This window comes from Pimephales promelas, chromosome 18 (genome assembly GCF_988280905.1).
Source record: "Pimephales promelas chromosome 18, fPimPro1.hap1.1, whole genome shotgun sequence".
Classification (NCBI taxonomy): Eukaryota; Metazoa; Chordata; class Actinopteri; order Cypriniformes; family Leuciscidae; genus Pimephales; species Pimephales promelas.
The window spans coordinates 3,272,953-3,288,193 of NC_142786.1; the positions used below are offsets into that span (position 1 = coordinate 3,272,953).

Below are 15,241 nucleotides of genomic sequence, written 5' to 3' on the forward strand. Positions count from 1 at the left end.
AGACGATATATGGTTTTTATATGTCTCATTTGCTTTAATTATCGATGTAAAATACTAGAGGCTTCTCAGGTGCTGTAAAGAAAAGGTAGGTTTGACGTTTTTTTTAGCATGGCTCCCCCTGGTTTCTGAAAGCTGGATCTGCGGCAGAAGGATGGAGGCAACGTCCTCTGAATGCATCCCACTGGAAAACTGAAGCGGATCCCATATTTTAGAAGTCATAAGGATCATATCATCCCATGACCTGGTGGGCCTGCAAACGCAATGTATTTGATGGGATAAAAAAAAATAATAATAATAAATTTGCGAATTTAGCTGAACAATTGTTCCATAAAAATGTTCACTATTTTACATCATGGCCTATATTAGTCAACTAATAATAATAATATAAAATATTAGTAATTTTGGATAGAGGTTGTTGAGCGAATTGGCAGTGTCTAAAACATTAGTTTCAAAAGGGATTATAATATATTATTAAATATACTAATAAATGTGTTGCTGCTCATTTAGTTCTTTTACATAAAAGCTACAGGTCAGTTTTTATTTAGTTCTCCAAAAACAACAAGAAAGATTGCTCTTAAATCAAAAGCCGGTTGCCGACTCGAACTAACTAATATTCATAAATACATATTGGATGTATTTAAATTAGGACCAGGTCTGCCCTGAAACTAGTCATAGCAAACTGATAACATTATTATTTCTCTTAAAACACATTAAACATCATATTAAGTTAGATTTGATTAAAAAAAATGTTGCTTACTAAAACTACAGTTAAAGATGCACTAAAGTCAACCATGTCCAAGACACAAATTATAATAATTAATAGAGCTATAACTGCGACCACAACAGTCTGAGACTGCTGGAAATGTCATTACGGTTCCCGTTGGATTAGGTCATGTGTAAGCAAATGTGAGGCTGGTCTTATTTAATACTTTAACTAGAGCATTTAAGAGTTGAAATCAGGCCATTATATCAGCACGGAGTAAATTAGCCATCTGGTACCATTGATACAACCCAGCCAGCACTAGTGCATTAAACCACTTACATTTGTGTGAGTCAGCAACATTTCCAAAACAAAAACAGTCAAATGGATACAAAAGACACGCATACATCAGAATGCAGTCAAAGCAGACATTAAAAAATAACACAGAGGTCAAAAACCGCATGCAACGCAGTCATGCGGAGAGTTTTCTCAGACTGCTTTCAGTGCATGCTTGCGGGTATTTTGAGATAAATGTAGATCCAAACAGTCATGAGTTAAACAATTGATATCTGTAGAGTGCAAAACCCTGGGGATGTGTATCCGGCGTCATCAAGCACTCATTGCGTACCCTTCCTAAAATCGTCTGTTATGTCTCGCTGTCATGGAGAACAGCTCATATGTGATAAAAGAGGCTTTGTTGAGTCATAGGTGAGAATGCGGTCAGGTTATTCTTTACTGGACACCTGCAAACCAGAAAACAGACTCATTACAAATGTGATTCATCTTAAATACATAAATCAAATCAATCTATTGTAATGAAATCTCATTACAGCTGATCCCTCCTCACTGATGTACAATGATCTTTTAGAATATCTCGGTCAATAGATTGTTCATCTCAAAAACATCACATCACATTATCAGCTATGATCAGTTTATGAAATCTGAATGATATGCAGATAAAGAGAAGCTTTATCAGACAATGGTGAGGTCAGCATTTGGACATATTCACAGCTGCTGATGGGGGTGGTCCGAACAGCTGCGGGGTTTGAGATATCACCAACAGGCGACATTCGGGATGGGTGGACAACATTCTGCATTTCTGCACTCTTATTACTCCAAATATTTCAACAGCTAGATCCAGTATGAATGAAGCGAAGCTCTATAAAAGCAAATTCTTATTTAATGGGTTTCAAATGGGATAATATCTGGGGCCGGTATCAAAAAAGCTAAGACTAGTCTTAAAAGTTAGTCATCACATTTTTTCTTTAAGACTGTTATTAACTGTTTTAAGTCAGTTACAGTACATAAAAATGTAGATTGGTCTAATTTGATACTAGAACGTAACACTGATTACCCCTTGACTAACCTAGTTGGCCATACTAGTAATAGTAAGACACAACATAATAGCTATGTTCATGCAACACGGCCCCTGTACTCATTTGGTAGCTATTGCTAAAGACTAAAAGCTCATGAAGTAACCCTAATTAAAATTCAGTGAGAAACTTGTTTTGCATTGACTACAGAATGACGCATCAAATAATCCAGCTTGATTTGAGGAAAGGTGAGCTAATATTTGTTTTTAAACTATTACTTCAAATTTTGTCCGATGTAAAAATGGGTGTAAACTTCTTACAGACTTACATTAAGGGAGGGACTGGAGTCAGACTTGAGGGTGGCTCGTTACCACCTAGCAACCACCCTAGCAACTGAAGAGCATCACACTCAATTTCACCCAGACCTAGCAACCACCTACAACAAATATGCATAGGGAAAAAACAGACAAATTAAAATTTCAGATATGAAAATGTCTAAATACAGCCCTGAATGAAACTAAATAATTAATGTAAATTCAACACGATCTTATTTTAAAATTTAAAAAATAAATAAATAAATAAATTAAGATTTATAGAATATTTATTCATAACTATCATTAAAAATCACTAGCATGTAGACATAGATTATTATTCAAAAGTTTGGGGTCAGTAAAATTTGTTTAAAATAAATATATTTTTATGATAAAAGTTACACTAATAATGTTACAAAAGATTTCTGTTTCAAATAAATGTTGATCTTTTGAACTTTCTATTCATCAAAGAAACAATGAAAAACTAAAAAAAAAAACTAAAAAATGTATCTTGGTTTTGATAAAAAATATGAAGCAGTTTTCAACATTGATAATAATAAGAAATGTCTCTTGAGCAGCATATTATATTAAAATGATTTCTGAAGGATCATGTGACACTGAAGACTGGAGAAATTATGCTGAAAATTATATTTTACAATTTATTAACTTAATAAACACTTATTTTAAATTGTAATAATAATTCACAATATGACTGTTTTTACTGTATTTTTTTATTAAATAAATGCAGCTTTGGTGAGCAGACGAGGCCTTTCAAAAACATTAAAAGTCTGAGTATATTAGCGTGTTGGAAACATTGTAAAATCATAATCGAATAATCTTACAACATCATAATCTAAAAAAGAAAATAAACAGCCCTGATGAATCATTTTATGCATAATGTTGACCTTGACCAGAAGTCATTGAGGACAGTTTCAAGTCATGAGCGTCTGAAATCCCCTCATAGATTTTGGCATTGTTCAGATGAGCACAGACCTCCACACCCTCCTCTAGTCCCACAACAGCTGCTCATTACACCACTGATCCAGGATCAGCTCAAGCACATCCCTCCCAGCATCATGTTCACCATCCAGCAGGTCCAGGATCAGCTGCTGAGGGATCAAGGGTTTGGAGCTCAGCCGTGTGTGCTGACTTTCAGCTGTCCAGACGTGAGTCAGACCGAGAGCGGATCTACACTTCTGAGAATGCTTTGATTCGTTCAGATCACTGACTGCAGACATGTCTGCTAGAAGTTCAGAAGCTACTAGACATGCTTTTATTAAAGTGATACACATTTAGAAAAGCCCTTAAAGGGATACTCCACCGTTAAACTATATTATTCCCTTAACTAAGACGAGTTGATTCATACCTCTCATACGTATGTCTTAGTGCGTGTGCTTAATCGCACGGTGAAACTTTTCTAGCACTTAGCTTAGCCCAATTCATTCATTAGAGCAGAGAAGCAACCAAGCTGGTGGAGTATCCCTTTAACCTGTCATAGTAAAAATTTGATATAATAATTCATAATAAGGAAAAAGAAGAAATAATAATCTTACTGGGGCTGACATTTTATGAAATAAGAGCACACTTCAAATCCTTAAGTCAATTCTTTACTAAAGCTGTTTAAGCAGGAATCCATATTTTTTCAGGATTATACAAGAACGATGCCTTTGAAAGGACCGTGGGTTCATAGAAACCTGGGAAGAGGAAATTTAGGATATTCAGTAAATCGTTCCATGATCAAAAGTTTAAACTTTTTAGCCAGCGGACAGCTAAATTAAGTAAAAGCCTGATTTTTTCAATGAAGCAGAGATGATGTAAGTGTTACCTGGACCAGGTATGTCCTGTCCTTTGTCCACCTGTATCCACCTGCTTGTTCCGGACAGGAAGGCGGCGCTGGACACGAGGTGTTTGGCTGAAGGATTGTTGTTCACTATGTCGTAGTGTCCCGGGCCGGGGAAAGGTGGGTCTTTGGCGGGTATCAGAGGTGGTGCTGATAATCCTAAGTAGTGTCTCCTTCTGCATAGCGATAAAACTTTCATCATTTTATGTGACAAACATAAAACAGATTAATCCAGTGTGAAGAATGAGACATCTGAGATATCATGACTATCATGATTAAATAGTTTATGATAAAAGCAGCTGTTTTATGTCAAATATATTCAAAAGTAGCTGTGTATTCTGATGAAATTCTCTGCAAGCAATATTTAAATGGGCAAAAAGTCATTCTATAATAGTAGACGTTCCACCAGTGCATTGTTGCTCTTAAAGGGATAGTTCACCCAAAATGAAAATTCTCTCATCATTTACTTATACTCAAGTTGTTCCAAACCTGTATGAATTTCTTTCTTCTGTGAAGAAGATATTTTGAAGAATGTCAGTAACTAAACAGTTGATGGACCCCACTGACTTTACTAGTTTTGGGACAAAAATATGGAAGTCAATGGGGTCCATCAACTGTTTGCTTACCGACATTCTTCAAAATATCTGGAAACACTTTATTTTAAGGTTCAATTATCACTATTAATTAGTTGCTTATTAGCATGCATGTTGAGTGTTTATTAGTACTTATAAAGCACATTTTAAAGCCTTATTCTGCATGACCTTACTCTACATCCCTTAATACCTAAACTTAAATGCTACAAAAACTTCCTTACTAACTAGCCTATTAATAATTAATAAACCAGGATTTTATTGTGGTAAAAGGCATATGTGTTCCCCATATTAAAGTGTTAGCAAATATCTTCTTTGGTGTTTAGCAGAAGAAAGAAATTTACACAGGTTGGGAATAAAGGGTGAGTAAATGACAGAATTTTCATTTTTGGGTGAACTGTCACTTTAAGAGCATAAAATAAGATGTATTTGATTGGTTTAAGTTTAATTACGGGAGAACGGTTCTCTTCACAGGTTCTGGTGGTTGATAGGGGTTGTAGGTCCCGGGACCGGGGATGTTGTTTCTCACGGGCGACTGGATCCGGGCAGTGGTGGATTTAAAACAGGAGATAGGAACTAGAGGAGTCTTCTGGACCAAAACCTCACTCACTTTATAGTGGCCTTTAGAAGAAGGATAGAGATAGAAAGATACATAATCTGGAATATCTTTCGGTTGTTTGACAGTCGATAGCTTTAAACATAAACATATGAATAAATAGATTAATAGCATTACAATATTTGGTTGTGATTACAGCAGGACATATCTCTTATTTTCCAATTAATACACATTTCACTACTGAATTTAAAATACAACCCATAATTCCAACTGTACAGTGGCTGTAATTACATGCACATGCAAAGGAACAGTCACACCCTTGAAAACCTGACAACACTCACTAATATTCATATGCTTTCAATTATAATGTTGTTTTTATCATCAGATTTAATTACTGAACTGTTGACCATTTTACAGTAACAGTTTGGATTGCACCTTTTTATTGGTGCAATCCCCATCTAAAATGGGAGTTACTCACAGGGACAAGGTCCTTTAAAGTTGTCCGTTAAAGTTGCAGTTCGTCTGGTTTTGGAGCGAAATGCACATTGAGCCGAAACGGTTGAATTTCTGTTCACGACATTATAAAGCACCTGAGAGCAAAAAAATAAAAATAAAATAAATTTCCATTCAAAAGTTTAGAGACAGTAGGATATTTAAAAAAAATATATATTTCTATTTAGCAAAGACATATTAAATTGAACAAAAGTCACTGCAAAGATGTTTAAAAAATACATCAACAGTTTTTTATCATTATTAATAATAAATGTTTCTTGAGCAGTAAATCAGCATATGAGAGTGATTTCTGAAGGATCATGCGACACTGAAGATGGATTAATTGCTAAAGTAATATTTACTGTAATCAATGATACCACATACATTATATTGATTTGGTGCAGGATTTTCACTCTTTTGTGTTTCCCTCTTTACTGCAAGAGGCGGACGGAACATTCTGGATTCTCCTCTGTTGAAATCATGCTTGAAAAGTAGAGACGTCTGCAGGTTATAAGCATCAGGTCCTGGCTGTAACCTCGGGAAGCTACGGGGCACACGACCAGCCTTGAGATGCAAAAACATTCAGGGATATTATTCATTAAATTCAAAATTCATTTTGAATTCATCTTATTTCAAAACGTTGCAAGGAATTAACCAATTAAACAATATAAAATGTCTAATGTCTAAAAAATAAAAGTATATTTGTAATGTTTAAGACCCAAGACCTTACATAATGACAAAACAGATTCCACAAGCACTGGTTAAGGTTAAATTGTCTGATGATCAGGGTCTCACTTTTGACGCAAAACTGCCTGTTCCTCTCTTAGAGAATGAAGGACTGCATCCCTCAGCAGCTGTGTGTGAGACATATGAACCAGGACCTGGGTTCTCATTCTGAAATGACAGATAGACAGACAGACAGACAGACAGACAGACAGACAGACAGACAGACAGACAGACAGACAGATAGACAGACAAACAGATAGACAGACAGATAGATAGACAGACAGACAGATAGATAGACAAGACAGAAAGAGAAAGACAGACAGACAGACAAATAGATAGACAGACAGATAGACAAACGACAGATAGATAGACAGACAGACAGACAGACAGACAGACAGACAGACAGATAGACAAACAGACAGACAGATAGACAGATAGTGATATTTAGAATTTGTATTTTTAATTGAATGTGGGAGAGTTGGATTATTTATGAAACTCACCAGGTGATCCTGAAACCTCTTTGTCTGTGAGGAAAAGCCTGTCTTCTCTTTATTACTGATGATGACTGTCTGGTACTTGGTTGGAATGGATGAAGCAGCACATCCCTGACCTACTATATAAACAGATACATGACTGTTAATAAGAACAAATACAGAAAAATAAAAAACTATTCAGCAGATCTAATGACACTTGAGGTAAGTTAAATCACTCACATTCATTCAGTCCTTTGTGTAATTTACCCATGACTTCCGTTCCCTTCCCTCTCATGTGTAGAGGGAGAAAGAAAAAAATAAACAGAAAAAAGTATTTATTTAATAATCAACAGTCGGTTTAAACATCGAGCCTGTGCTCTTGTTTTCATGCTGTTGTAGGTGAACTCGCTCAAAAGTTTCTGACGGATTTACTCTTTGTTGCCATGGCAACATGTAAACGTCACGCCGTGGGTTCAGAATTTCATTTTTGCAATCGCAAAACAAACAAAACAAATTATTTAAAATATTTTTTTAAATGTCTTAATTTCGCCCCATTGTCCTCCCTAAATATTATCCAAAAGGCAGGCTTTTGCATTTTGTAAACGCAAGGCTAACTTAGTTGCTTTTATAACAAACACTCTGTCGCCCCTTGGTGGTGGCTACTGGATATAACGGGAAAGTCAAAAAAGCGGGAGAAAGCGCGAGATCTTGTTGTGCGGGGCGAACGCGCGAGCTCAATGTTTTTTTAGCTACAGACATAGAAGTGTAATATGACTAGAATGAAAAATAACACAAAATGAAAACATCACGAAGGCGTGGCTTACCCGTTAGTGTCTGTGTTTCATTGGTCAAAGAGGAACGTCACATGGAAACGCCCACGAATGTTATTTCTTAGATATTATAATTGACATTACTATTAGCGATTCAATTGAATAAACCTACTGTCAGGATATTATTATTACATTTCCCTGGCATAAAACTGATCGTACCCAACCAAAAAGTCGTAAATAACTTAATAAACTTATAGGGATGACGACGGTAAACAAACCTTTTCAGTTAAAGTTAATCACATGCCTCATGATTTAATAGAAAACTGCTATTTTAAAAAAAATCAAATAAGAAAATCCTGAATGAACTACACAACAGGTTTGGCGTTTTCGCGTTTTTGCTCTTTTTTTTTTATTCGAATTCTGCTCTGGAGGGGAGCGAGCGCCCCCTGTTGGACTGGAGGACTTTTAAAGAACTGCAGGTGATGATCCGCTTCAGCTCTTCTCGGTCATTGAGCACTGCATTTCAGTTCCATCATGGCGATGCACGCCAAAGCGACTCCACCGCAGATCCCCGATACCCGCCGCGAGCTTTCCGAGCTGGTCAAAAGAAAACAAGAGCTTGCAGTAATTATACACGTTTCTAAATATTCAAAAGACCAAAATCGATCTCGATCCGGCACCAAGTAATGCGTATATTGACTGGAATACCCGTTCTGTGATAAGGATGCTAACGCGAGACTGAAATAGACTTGTACAGATACATTATTTAAAATTAATGCATGTGTGTTTGTATTTAATAATCAGATAGTCTTAGGTTATATTTGTACTTCATATATCAAAACGACTCCATTTTGTGATTGCTGTATATCTTGTATATTTATGTTAAGATGCTAACTGTATTAGCCGCTTTTGTTATGGCGCCTGCTGATGCACAACATACTGCAGATATACAGCATTAAAGACATGCCACTTGTGCATAGCTTGAGGCTTACTTTCTACAGTTTCAAAAATAAGCGAAGAACGTAGAACTGTACAGTGAAATAAATATTATTGCTATGTGATCATGTGTAACGTTAGGTCATGTATGGTTGACAGCTGCAGCTAAAATTATTAACGGCAATTTTGCTGACTTTGTTTTTAGCATAATGCTAAAATGAACACTTATATATTTTTATATATATATTCTGTACAAAGTGTTTATTTTAGCATTATGTTTGTGTTTATTTTAGCATTATGTTTAAAACAAAGTCAGCAAAATTATATATGTACAGATTTTGCATGTATTTTTCTCAGGAGACTCTGGTGAATCTGGAAAGACAGATTTATGCATTTGAAGGCAGTTACCTGGAGGACACTCAGATGTACGGGAACATCATTCGAGGATGGGACCGATATCTGACCAATCAAAAGTGAGTGTGAAGTGACATCATGTGGTTTAATGATGTATAAATCTTAAAGGCGGACAGGTCAGCATCAGCTTTCTTCTGCTTCAGGAATTCCAACAGCAAGACTGATCGGAGAAACAGGAAGTTCAAGGAAGCGGAACGTCTTTTCAGCAAGTCCTCTGTCACATCAGTGGCGGTCAGTGTTTTAGAAATATATAATAAGAAATAATGATTATTAATTATGAAATAATGCTGAAAGAAGAATGTTTTACAGGCTGTTTGTGCTCTTGGAGGGATTCCTGATCATATGAATGAAAAACGTGAGTATTGAAAAAGTATCGAAATCGCGATTCTTGACTTGGTATCGGTATCGAAACAATAATTTTGGTATCGTGACAACACTAATTCAGAGTTTCACCTCGAACACACCTACAGCTACACTATGGAACTTTTGACCATCTAGCGGTTAAAATACAAAACTGGATGCGTTTTGCTGAAGAACATTGTTGTGGTTGTGCTTCGGATGAATATGTATATTCTACTACTCATAAAACATAAAAAAGCTTCATGAGCAAATGTTCTGCATACTCGATACACGCTTTGAAGCTTCAGTGTCATATGTAACATCACTACCTTTAAGAGAAACAGCCAATTTGACGATTATTTTGCAAGATTTATAATTTGATTATGGCCTGTTGTGTTAATCACTTTATGTCTGCAAACTTTCCTTTTCTTCTTCTCCTATAGGCGAGCCAGGAAGCGGAACAGAGAGCGACACGTCCCCGGACCTCCAAAACCAGGAAAACGAACCCAGTCAGGAAGACACCGAGGAGGCAGACGGAGCCCTACAGGACCTGAAACCCCAGAAAGCCGCTTCGTCTTCCTCTGGAAGCCACCACAACAGCCACAAGAAACGCAAGAACAAGAACAGACACAGGTACCTGATCTCCAGCATGCCCTTGGGGTCCAGGATATTAGATGGTTATTTATTTATGACCTCATGATCCAGTGCTATTTCAGAACAGGCTGTGAAATGTTTGATGTAATGTCTTTTGGACACATCTGAGTGGATGTGGGAGCAGTTATAAATTGACATAGTCACTGATGATTATGATAGCCACGCCTCTTTTCCCGAATGGGAGGGGTTTACTTCATTTTTGTTCTTTCCTTTCTGTTCTTTTACTTTTGTTCTTTCCTCTCTTATGGATTTGGCCTAAAGACTCTTTCTCGGTCCTAATGCTCATCTAATGCTGTTCTGGTCCAGGTCAGACGTATAAGAGGCTGGTTTGATTAGAGAATGAAACACTCAAATGAAACGGTTTGAAGATGTGTTTGTATTAGATGTACAGAGGGAAGATTTTGAGAAGCTAGTTTTCAACGAGTACGCACAGCCCATTTTCGTGCTGTATTTATAGATGATTTTTGGAAAAATATATGGATTGGAAGGTTTGATATTAACTGGGTCTAAAATTAATCTCAAATGTGACTTTAATGGGTAAATCTTGTCAGTCGGACTGTAGGCTATAATAAAAAAAAAATTTTTTTTTGAATGTTCAAATATTTGCTGATATAATCCTGTCATTAATCCACAAACATTGGCAAATGTTGATTTTGTCATGTGTGGTTTGCCTTGGAGCAGATGAAGTTTGCATCCAGGATCATTTCTCATTATATAAGATGAGCACTAGTTAGGGTCTGATATTCAATGATGCTCTATAGAGTATGCTTTATAAACCCAAGTGTTGACACCCTATCTAGTCCACTGTGGGATTGATGTGGTCGTCTAGTGCACTAACCTCTGATGCTCTTCCTTCCTAACGCTGCCCCCTTCAGCCCCTCTGGCATGTTTGATTATGACTTTGAGTAAGTCTCAATTTTACTTCCTGTTTCTCAGTCCCGTGTCTTCTGTCCGTTGGCTGTGTAGGGCCGTCCGCGTCGCGTGGATGAATGCTGTGCTGCTTGCTTCTGCCTCATCATTCACAGATGTTGCTGCAGTTTTGCATTTATTTTTCAGCTGCATGCTTGTGGAGTTCATAGTCATGTTGGGTTTTTAGTTAGTTGCATGCAGGGTTTTATAAGTGTTCATTAGTTGATCTGGCCATGATAGAGTTTATTTGTTTTCTCCTCACAGATTTGACATGAAGATGAACAAGAAACCCAGAGCAGTAAGTTCAGATGTACTTCTCTTGTACACATGTAAATGTCTACAAAAAGTCACTAGAGACCAATCAGTGACAACAGTATTTGTATATTCTGATGTTATCTTGCTGTTTAATATATTGAAAAATCTTTTCTTAATCTTTCTTCAATCAGAATTTAAGTTTTCACTCATTTTCACTTTTTATCCAGAATGTAATAGTGTGATTTGTGTGTTTCTGCAGGATTACTCGACCTAACGGATCCCCTCAGTCTCTTACAGACATTCACACTCACACACACACACACCAAACTTTCCCTGACCGTAGTGAAGCTCTCATGTGAATTATAGTCTCTATTGGATTCAGGTTCTGTTATTGCATGATATGTATTGCAAACATGAGGTTCCAGAACTGCTCATAAAGCTGGAATCTTTTTATTTATGATGTTACATGGATGATGCATCAGTGGATCCAAACCTTTGCTCCTGCTTTTGGATATACATCACTTTTTTTGTTAAACGTGTAGCTGATGTAAAAAGTTGGTCTTGTCATTATTTTGTTTTTGTTTTTTACCATCTTGTTTTGAATAAAACTGAAATAAGACAATATGTTGTTTGATGACCAATTCCTCAATTTAAAATAATTTTGTCTGTAAGCATATTGATAAATTGTTTAAAATTAGTAATATTATTTTGTTCAAACACTGAGATTAATCTTCATGTTGAGAAACTCGGTTTACTGCTGCTTTCTTTTCTTTGAGACATTATTTACCTTTTAACTTGGATTTTGAAATGTCATATTAGTGTTTCTCAGAGCAGATTGACAGAACCCTGCCTCTACGAGACTGACATACCCGTCTCAAAATATAAGAGCATTAGATTGACTAACACTCCTTAGGATTTTATGAAACATCTGTAAGTTGAGCAGCATTTGTCCTGGAAACTCTTCATATATATCACCAAACAATCAAGCTTTTGTAAATCTGCAATTTTTCTTTTTCAGGACCTGACAGAAAAATTAGTCACAATACTAATAAACACATAAACCCAACTCACCGAATAGAGGGACACATGTAAATGTCTGAATACAGGAGGAGCTCTGACATCACTAGTTCAGAGAGAGAAATGAAACTTGATTAACTACAACATGTGCCCTGAAACTATCAACCTCTTAAAACAGAATATCTATTGATCCGTTCAAAGTGTGTTGTGGACACATCTGATACTCACAGGTAAGAGATAGAAATATAAGAGAGATTGTGCCGAACAGGTTTCTAATGGAAGTGATCTGGTTTAGTAGGTCAGTGTCAAACAAAAGTTGAACAAAATCAGGCTATATTTGTATAATCTGCTAAGACTAGCCTTACATGTGAATCAAATGTTTTTCTTTAAGACTTTTTTAAGTCAGTTACATGAAAATGTAGATTGGTCTAATTCGATCCCGAAAAGTAAGACAGATAATGCCAAGTTAACTGCTATTTAGTTTTTAAGACAGTCTTAACATAATAGCTGTTTATGAACTGACCCAAGGGTTTAATCATGTCAAATACTCACTCATCTCTTGTAGTTATTTACTGCACTTAAAAGTTAGCAATCAGAATTGTATTTAAATATGTTATTTGAGTAGTTGTGTAGCAAAGTTTGAGTTTTTTAAAATTTTGTCAAGTCAAAAACTCAGAAGCAGGAAGCATATGTGACCCTTGACTAGAAAACCTGCTGAACCTGTTTCAAAAGTTGTGCACAAATGTGTTAAACACCTCATGAAGAGTGACAAGATGAAATAATATTTTCATCGGGTTTTTTTTTTTTTTTTTGGGAATAAAATAGATTAAAAAAGTTTATGTTAATATTGTTCTCTTTTGTTGACACTCCGAGTTTCACTTAGAACGCCCATCAGCTTTGATCAATATATAACGACCAATAAGCAAAGAAACTCTGCGGAATTTGCATGTCGTAACTCCGCCTCACCTCGTGGGTATAAAAAGGAGGGCGCCGTCCGTCGGCGCAGAATGCAATGCAAAAGGAAAGCAGATATGTTTTTGCTTCGGACTCGGAGCAAAGTTCATTCTTCATTCCACAAGGCATCTCTGAAGTTGTCACCGTCTTCGGGCACGCAAATTGGCTTTATGCACAGCTGCACTACTTCCTGAACTTAAGCCAGCTCCTTTGTTTCCTGTCTGCCATTATGGGCTATATGCACGCATAAATTCTGCATTTGACGCAAGGATGCTCGTCCATTTCCGGTTGTGGAGATTAAAGCGGAGGAAAACCGAGGAAGACGGAAATATGGCAGAGTCTTCAAGATTTACTGTCCTCCAGTCTTTGAAATGAAACGTACATACGTTTAGATGTAATTTTATATATAGTTATATTTATTTAATATAATTTTAAAAAGAAGCATAAACACAACGAGGGGTGTCTGTTTTATCTGTTTTTGTGACTAATGTTTCTTTAGTATAACCATGGAGTATAAAATTCAATATAAATTCTCGGTATTGCATTGGACTCTACGATCGGCGGAAGTTATCGAGCATCCCTAATGCTTCACCGGAAATACCGCCGTGCATAGAGCCCATTGGCAAAATTGATTAGTTCAGGTGTGCCTGATCACAGTAGTCACGGCAACAATAATCAAACACACCTGAATTAATCAAGCTTGGCCAATAATGGCAGACAGGAAACAAAGGAGCTGACTTAAGTTCAGGAAATAGTGGAGCTGTGCATAAAGCCAATTCTCGGCGTTGGTGTGACGGTGATATCCCAGTGAGTGCGTGCTTCCTGCTTATCTGTGCAGTGGTTTGCCAGTGAGTGTGTTTCTCCCATAGACAGTAAAAGAAGTTTCTCCGCGGGTGCTTCAGCACCTAGTTTCCTCTCTAAAAGAGCTTCCACGCGGCACATCTTTTTAAAGATGCCTCGCCCGTGCACTTCTGGATGCGGTTGACTCGATTCTTTTAAAAGGCAGCTCAAGACATTTTTATTTAAACAAGCTTTTAGTTGACTGGGTTTTATTTTGGGCTATTTTAATGTAATTTTTTATTGATTGTATACTGTATTATTGTTGTGGTTACACTTTGTAAAGCACTTTGTGATTTTATCTGTGAAAAGTGCTCTATAAACAAACTTTACTTACTTAATTATTCGGCGGGGCTGACTCCTTCGGGTGTGGAGTCATTCGTCCAGTCCGACCCCAAGATGACTGCCATGCTTTCCCGGGCAGCAGCGAGCATCGGGACTCCTCCGTCCTGTCCTGAGTGCTCACGGCTGGATGATTGTTTTTTGGGCATGGCCACCGATTCACGTCCACAGCCAACTGCAATACCTTTCTTCCCGGACGTGCATAATAAGATCTCATCTGCCTTTCCTCCCCTCGATGGAGGCGCTGCCTGTGGGTACACTGGGCTCTGCCCTTTTGAACACTCTGTTGCGATGCAAATGTGTCCACAGAGTGCTTCTTCTCGCAACGAGCCTAAGGACCCATCCAAAGCCTGTATATTTTCGTCTACGCTAGTGGCGAAGTCTTACAGAGCAGTGGGACAGGCAGCTGCTTCTCTGCATTCTCTGCGGCGGTGCAGTCGAGGACTTGGCCCAACAATTCTCGACTTCTCAGAAACAGACTGAGGTCATAAAACACATCTGGCCCCGTCGACCTGCTGCGACCTCCACCCAGTCGGCCGGGCAGGCGCCTCAGACTGTTCGCCGCAGAGGCTGCCCTCCCGCCCCTCCCGCCCGGCCAAAGCAGAAACCTTCACCCAGGCCCCAGCCCTCTCCACCCCACGTCCCCCGGTAAATGCCTGGTTAAAGCGCTAAGGCGCTCCTGAGATGGGCTGCTCAGGGATGTAGATGGATACTTCCCAGGAGATGGTACCAGGACTACTCCTTCCCGGGGAGGAGGGCCAGGGAGAATCTTTTGTTCTCCACTCCCCGCTGCTCAACCTCAAGTGGGCAGCA

At 37.8% G+C, this 15,241-nt stretch overlaps 3 protein-coding genes across 9 annotated transcripts in view; 2 read left to right on the plus strand and 1 right to left on the minus strand.

The window, feature by feature from the left end:
• The window catches only part of LOC120483790 (E3 ubiquitin-protein ligase TRIM39), a 210,250-nt gene that overhangs the window by 187,108 nt on the left and 7,901 nt on the right, over positions 1-15,241 (plus strand). Inside the window, exon 2 of one of the 2 annotated variants that reach the window (XM_089122575.1) lies at positions 12,498-12,525. The gene's annotated coding sequence lies outside the window, so the exon portion shown is untranslated. Of the gene's footprint in view, positions 1-12,491; positions 12,526-15,241 lie in introns of those variants that run through there. The other variant, XM_089122576.1, reaches the window with a different exon arrangement.
• On the minus strand, positions 3,658-8,211 carry stpg1 (sperm-tail PG-rich repeat containing 1). 2 transcript variants are annotated; one of them, XM_039678543.2, is made up of 8 exons: positions 7,242-8,211; positions 7,029-7,138; positions 6,598-6,696; positions 6,187-6,366; positions 5,789-5,900; positions 5,207-5,375; positions 4,150-4,340; positions 3,658-4,018 (listed from the first exon to the last, which is right to left on the minus strand). In XM_039678543.2, the coding sequence occupies exons 1-8, from the start codon at positions 7,294-7,296 to the stop codon at positions 3,945-3,947; spliced, it is 990 nt and encodes a 329-aa protein (XP_039534477.2). In that variant the 5' UTR covers positions 7,297-8,211; the 3' UTR covers positions 3,658-3,944. The 2 variants fall into 2 exon arrangements, with proteins under 2 accessions (XP_039534477.2, XP_088978706.1); XM_089122580.1 differs by having other exon boundaries at positions 7,029-7,141.
• The window catches only part of meaf6 (MYST/Esa1-associated factor 6), a 28,125-nt gene continuing 21,120 nt past the window's right edge, over positions 8,237-15,241 (plus strand). Inside the window, exons 1-8 of one of the 5 annotated variants that reach the window (XM_039679046.2) lie at positions 8,237-8,395; positions 9,065-9,180; positions 9,265-9,352; positions 9,431-9,476; positions 9,904-10,093; positions 10,990-11,019; positions 11,288-11,321; positions 11,538-11,900. In XM_039679046.2, the coding sequence (XP_039534980.2) occupies positions 8,306-8,395; positions 9,065-9,180; positions 9,265-9,352; positions 9,431-9,476; positions 9,904-10,093; positions 10,990-11,019; positions 11,288-11,321; positions 11,538-11,552 (609 nt within the window). In that variant the 5' untranslated portion in view covers positions 8,237-8,305 and the 3' untranslated portion in view covers positions 11,553-11,900. Of the gene's footprint in view, positions 8,396-9,042; positions 9,181-9,264; positions 9,353-9,430; positions 9,477-9,903; positions 10,094-10,989; positions 11,020-11,287; positions 11,322-11,537; positions 11,901-15,241 lie in introns of those variants that run through there. The other 4 variants (XM_089122584.1, XM_089122581.1, XM_039679047.2 and 1 more) reach the window with 4 other exon arrangements.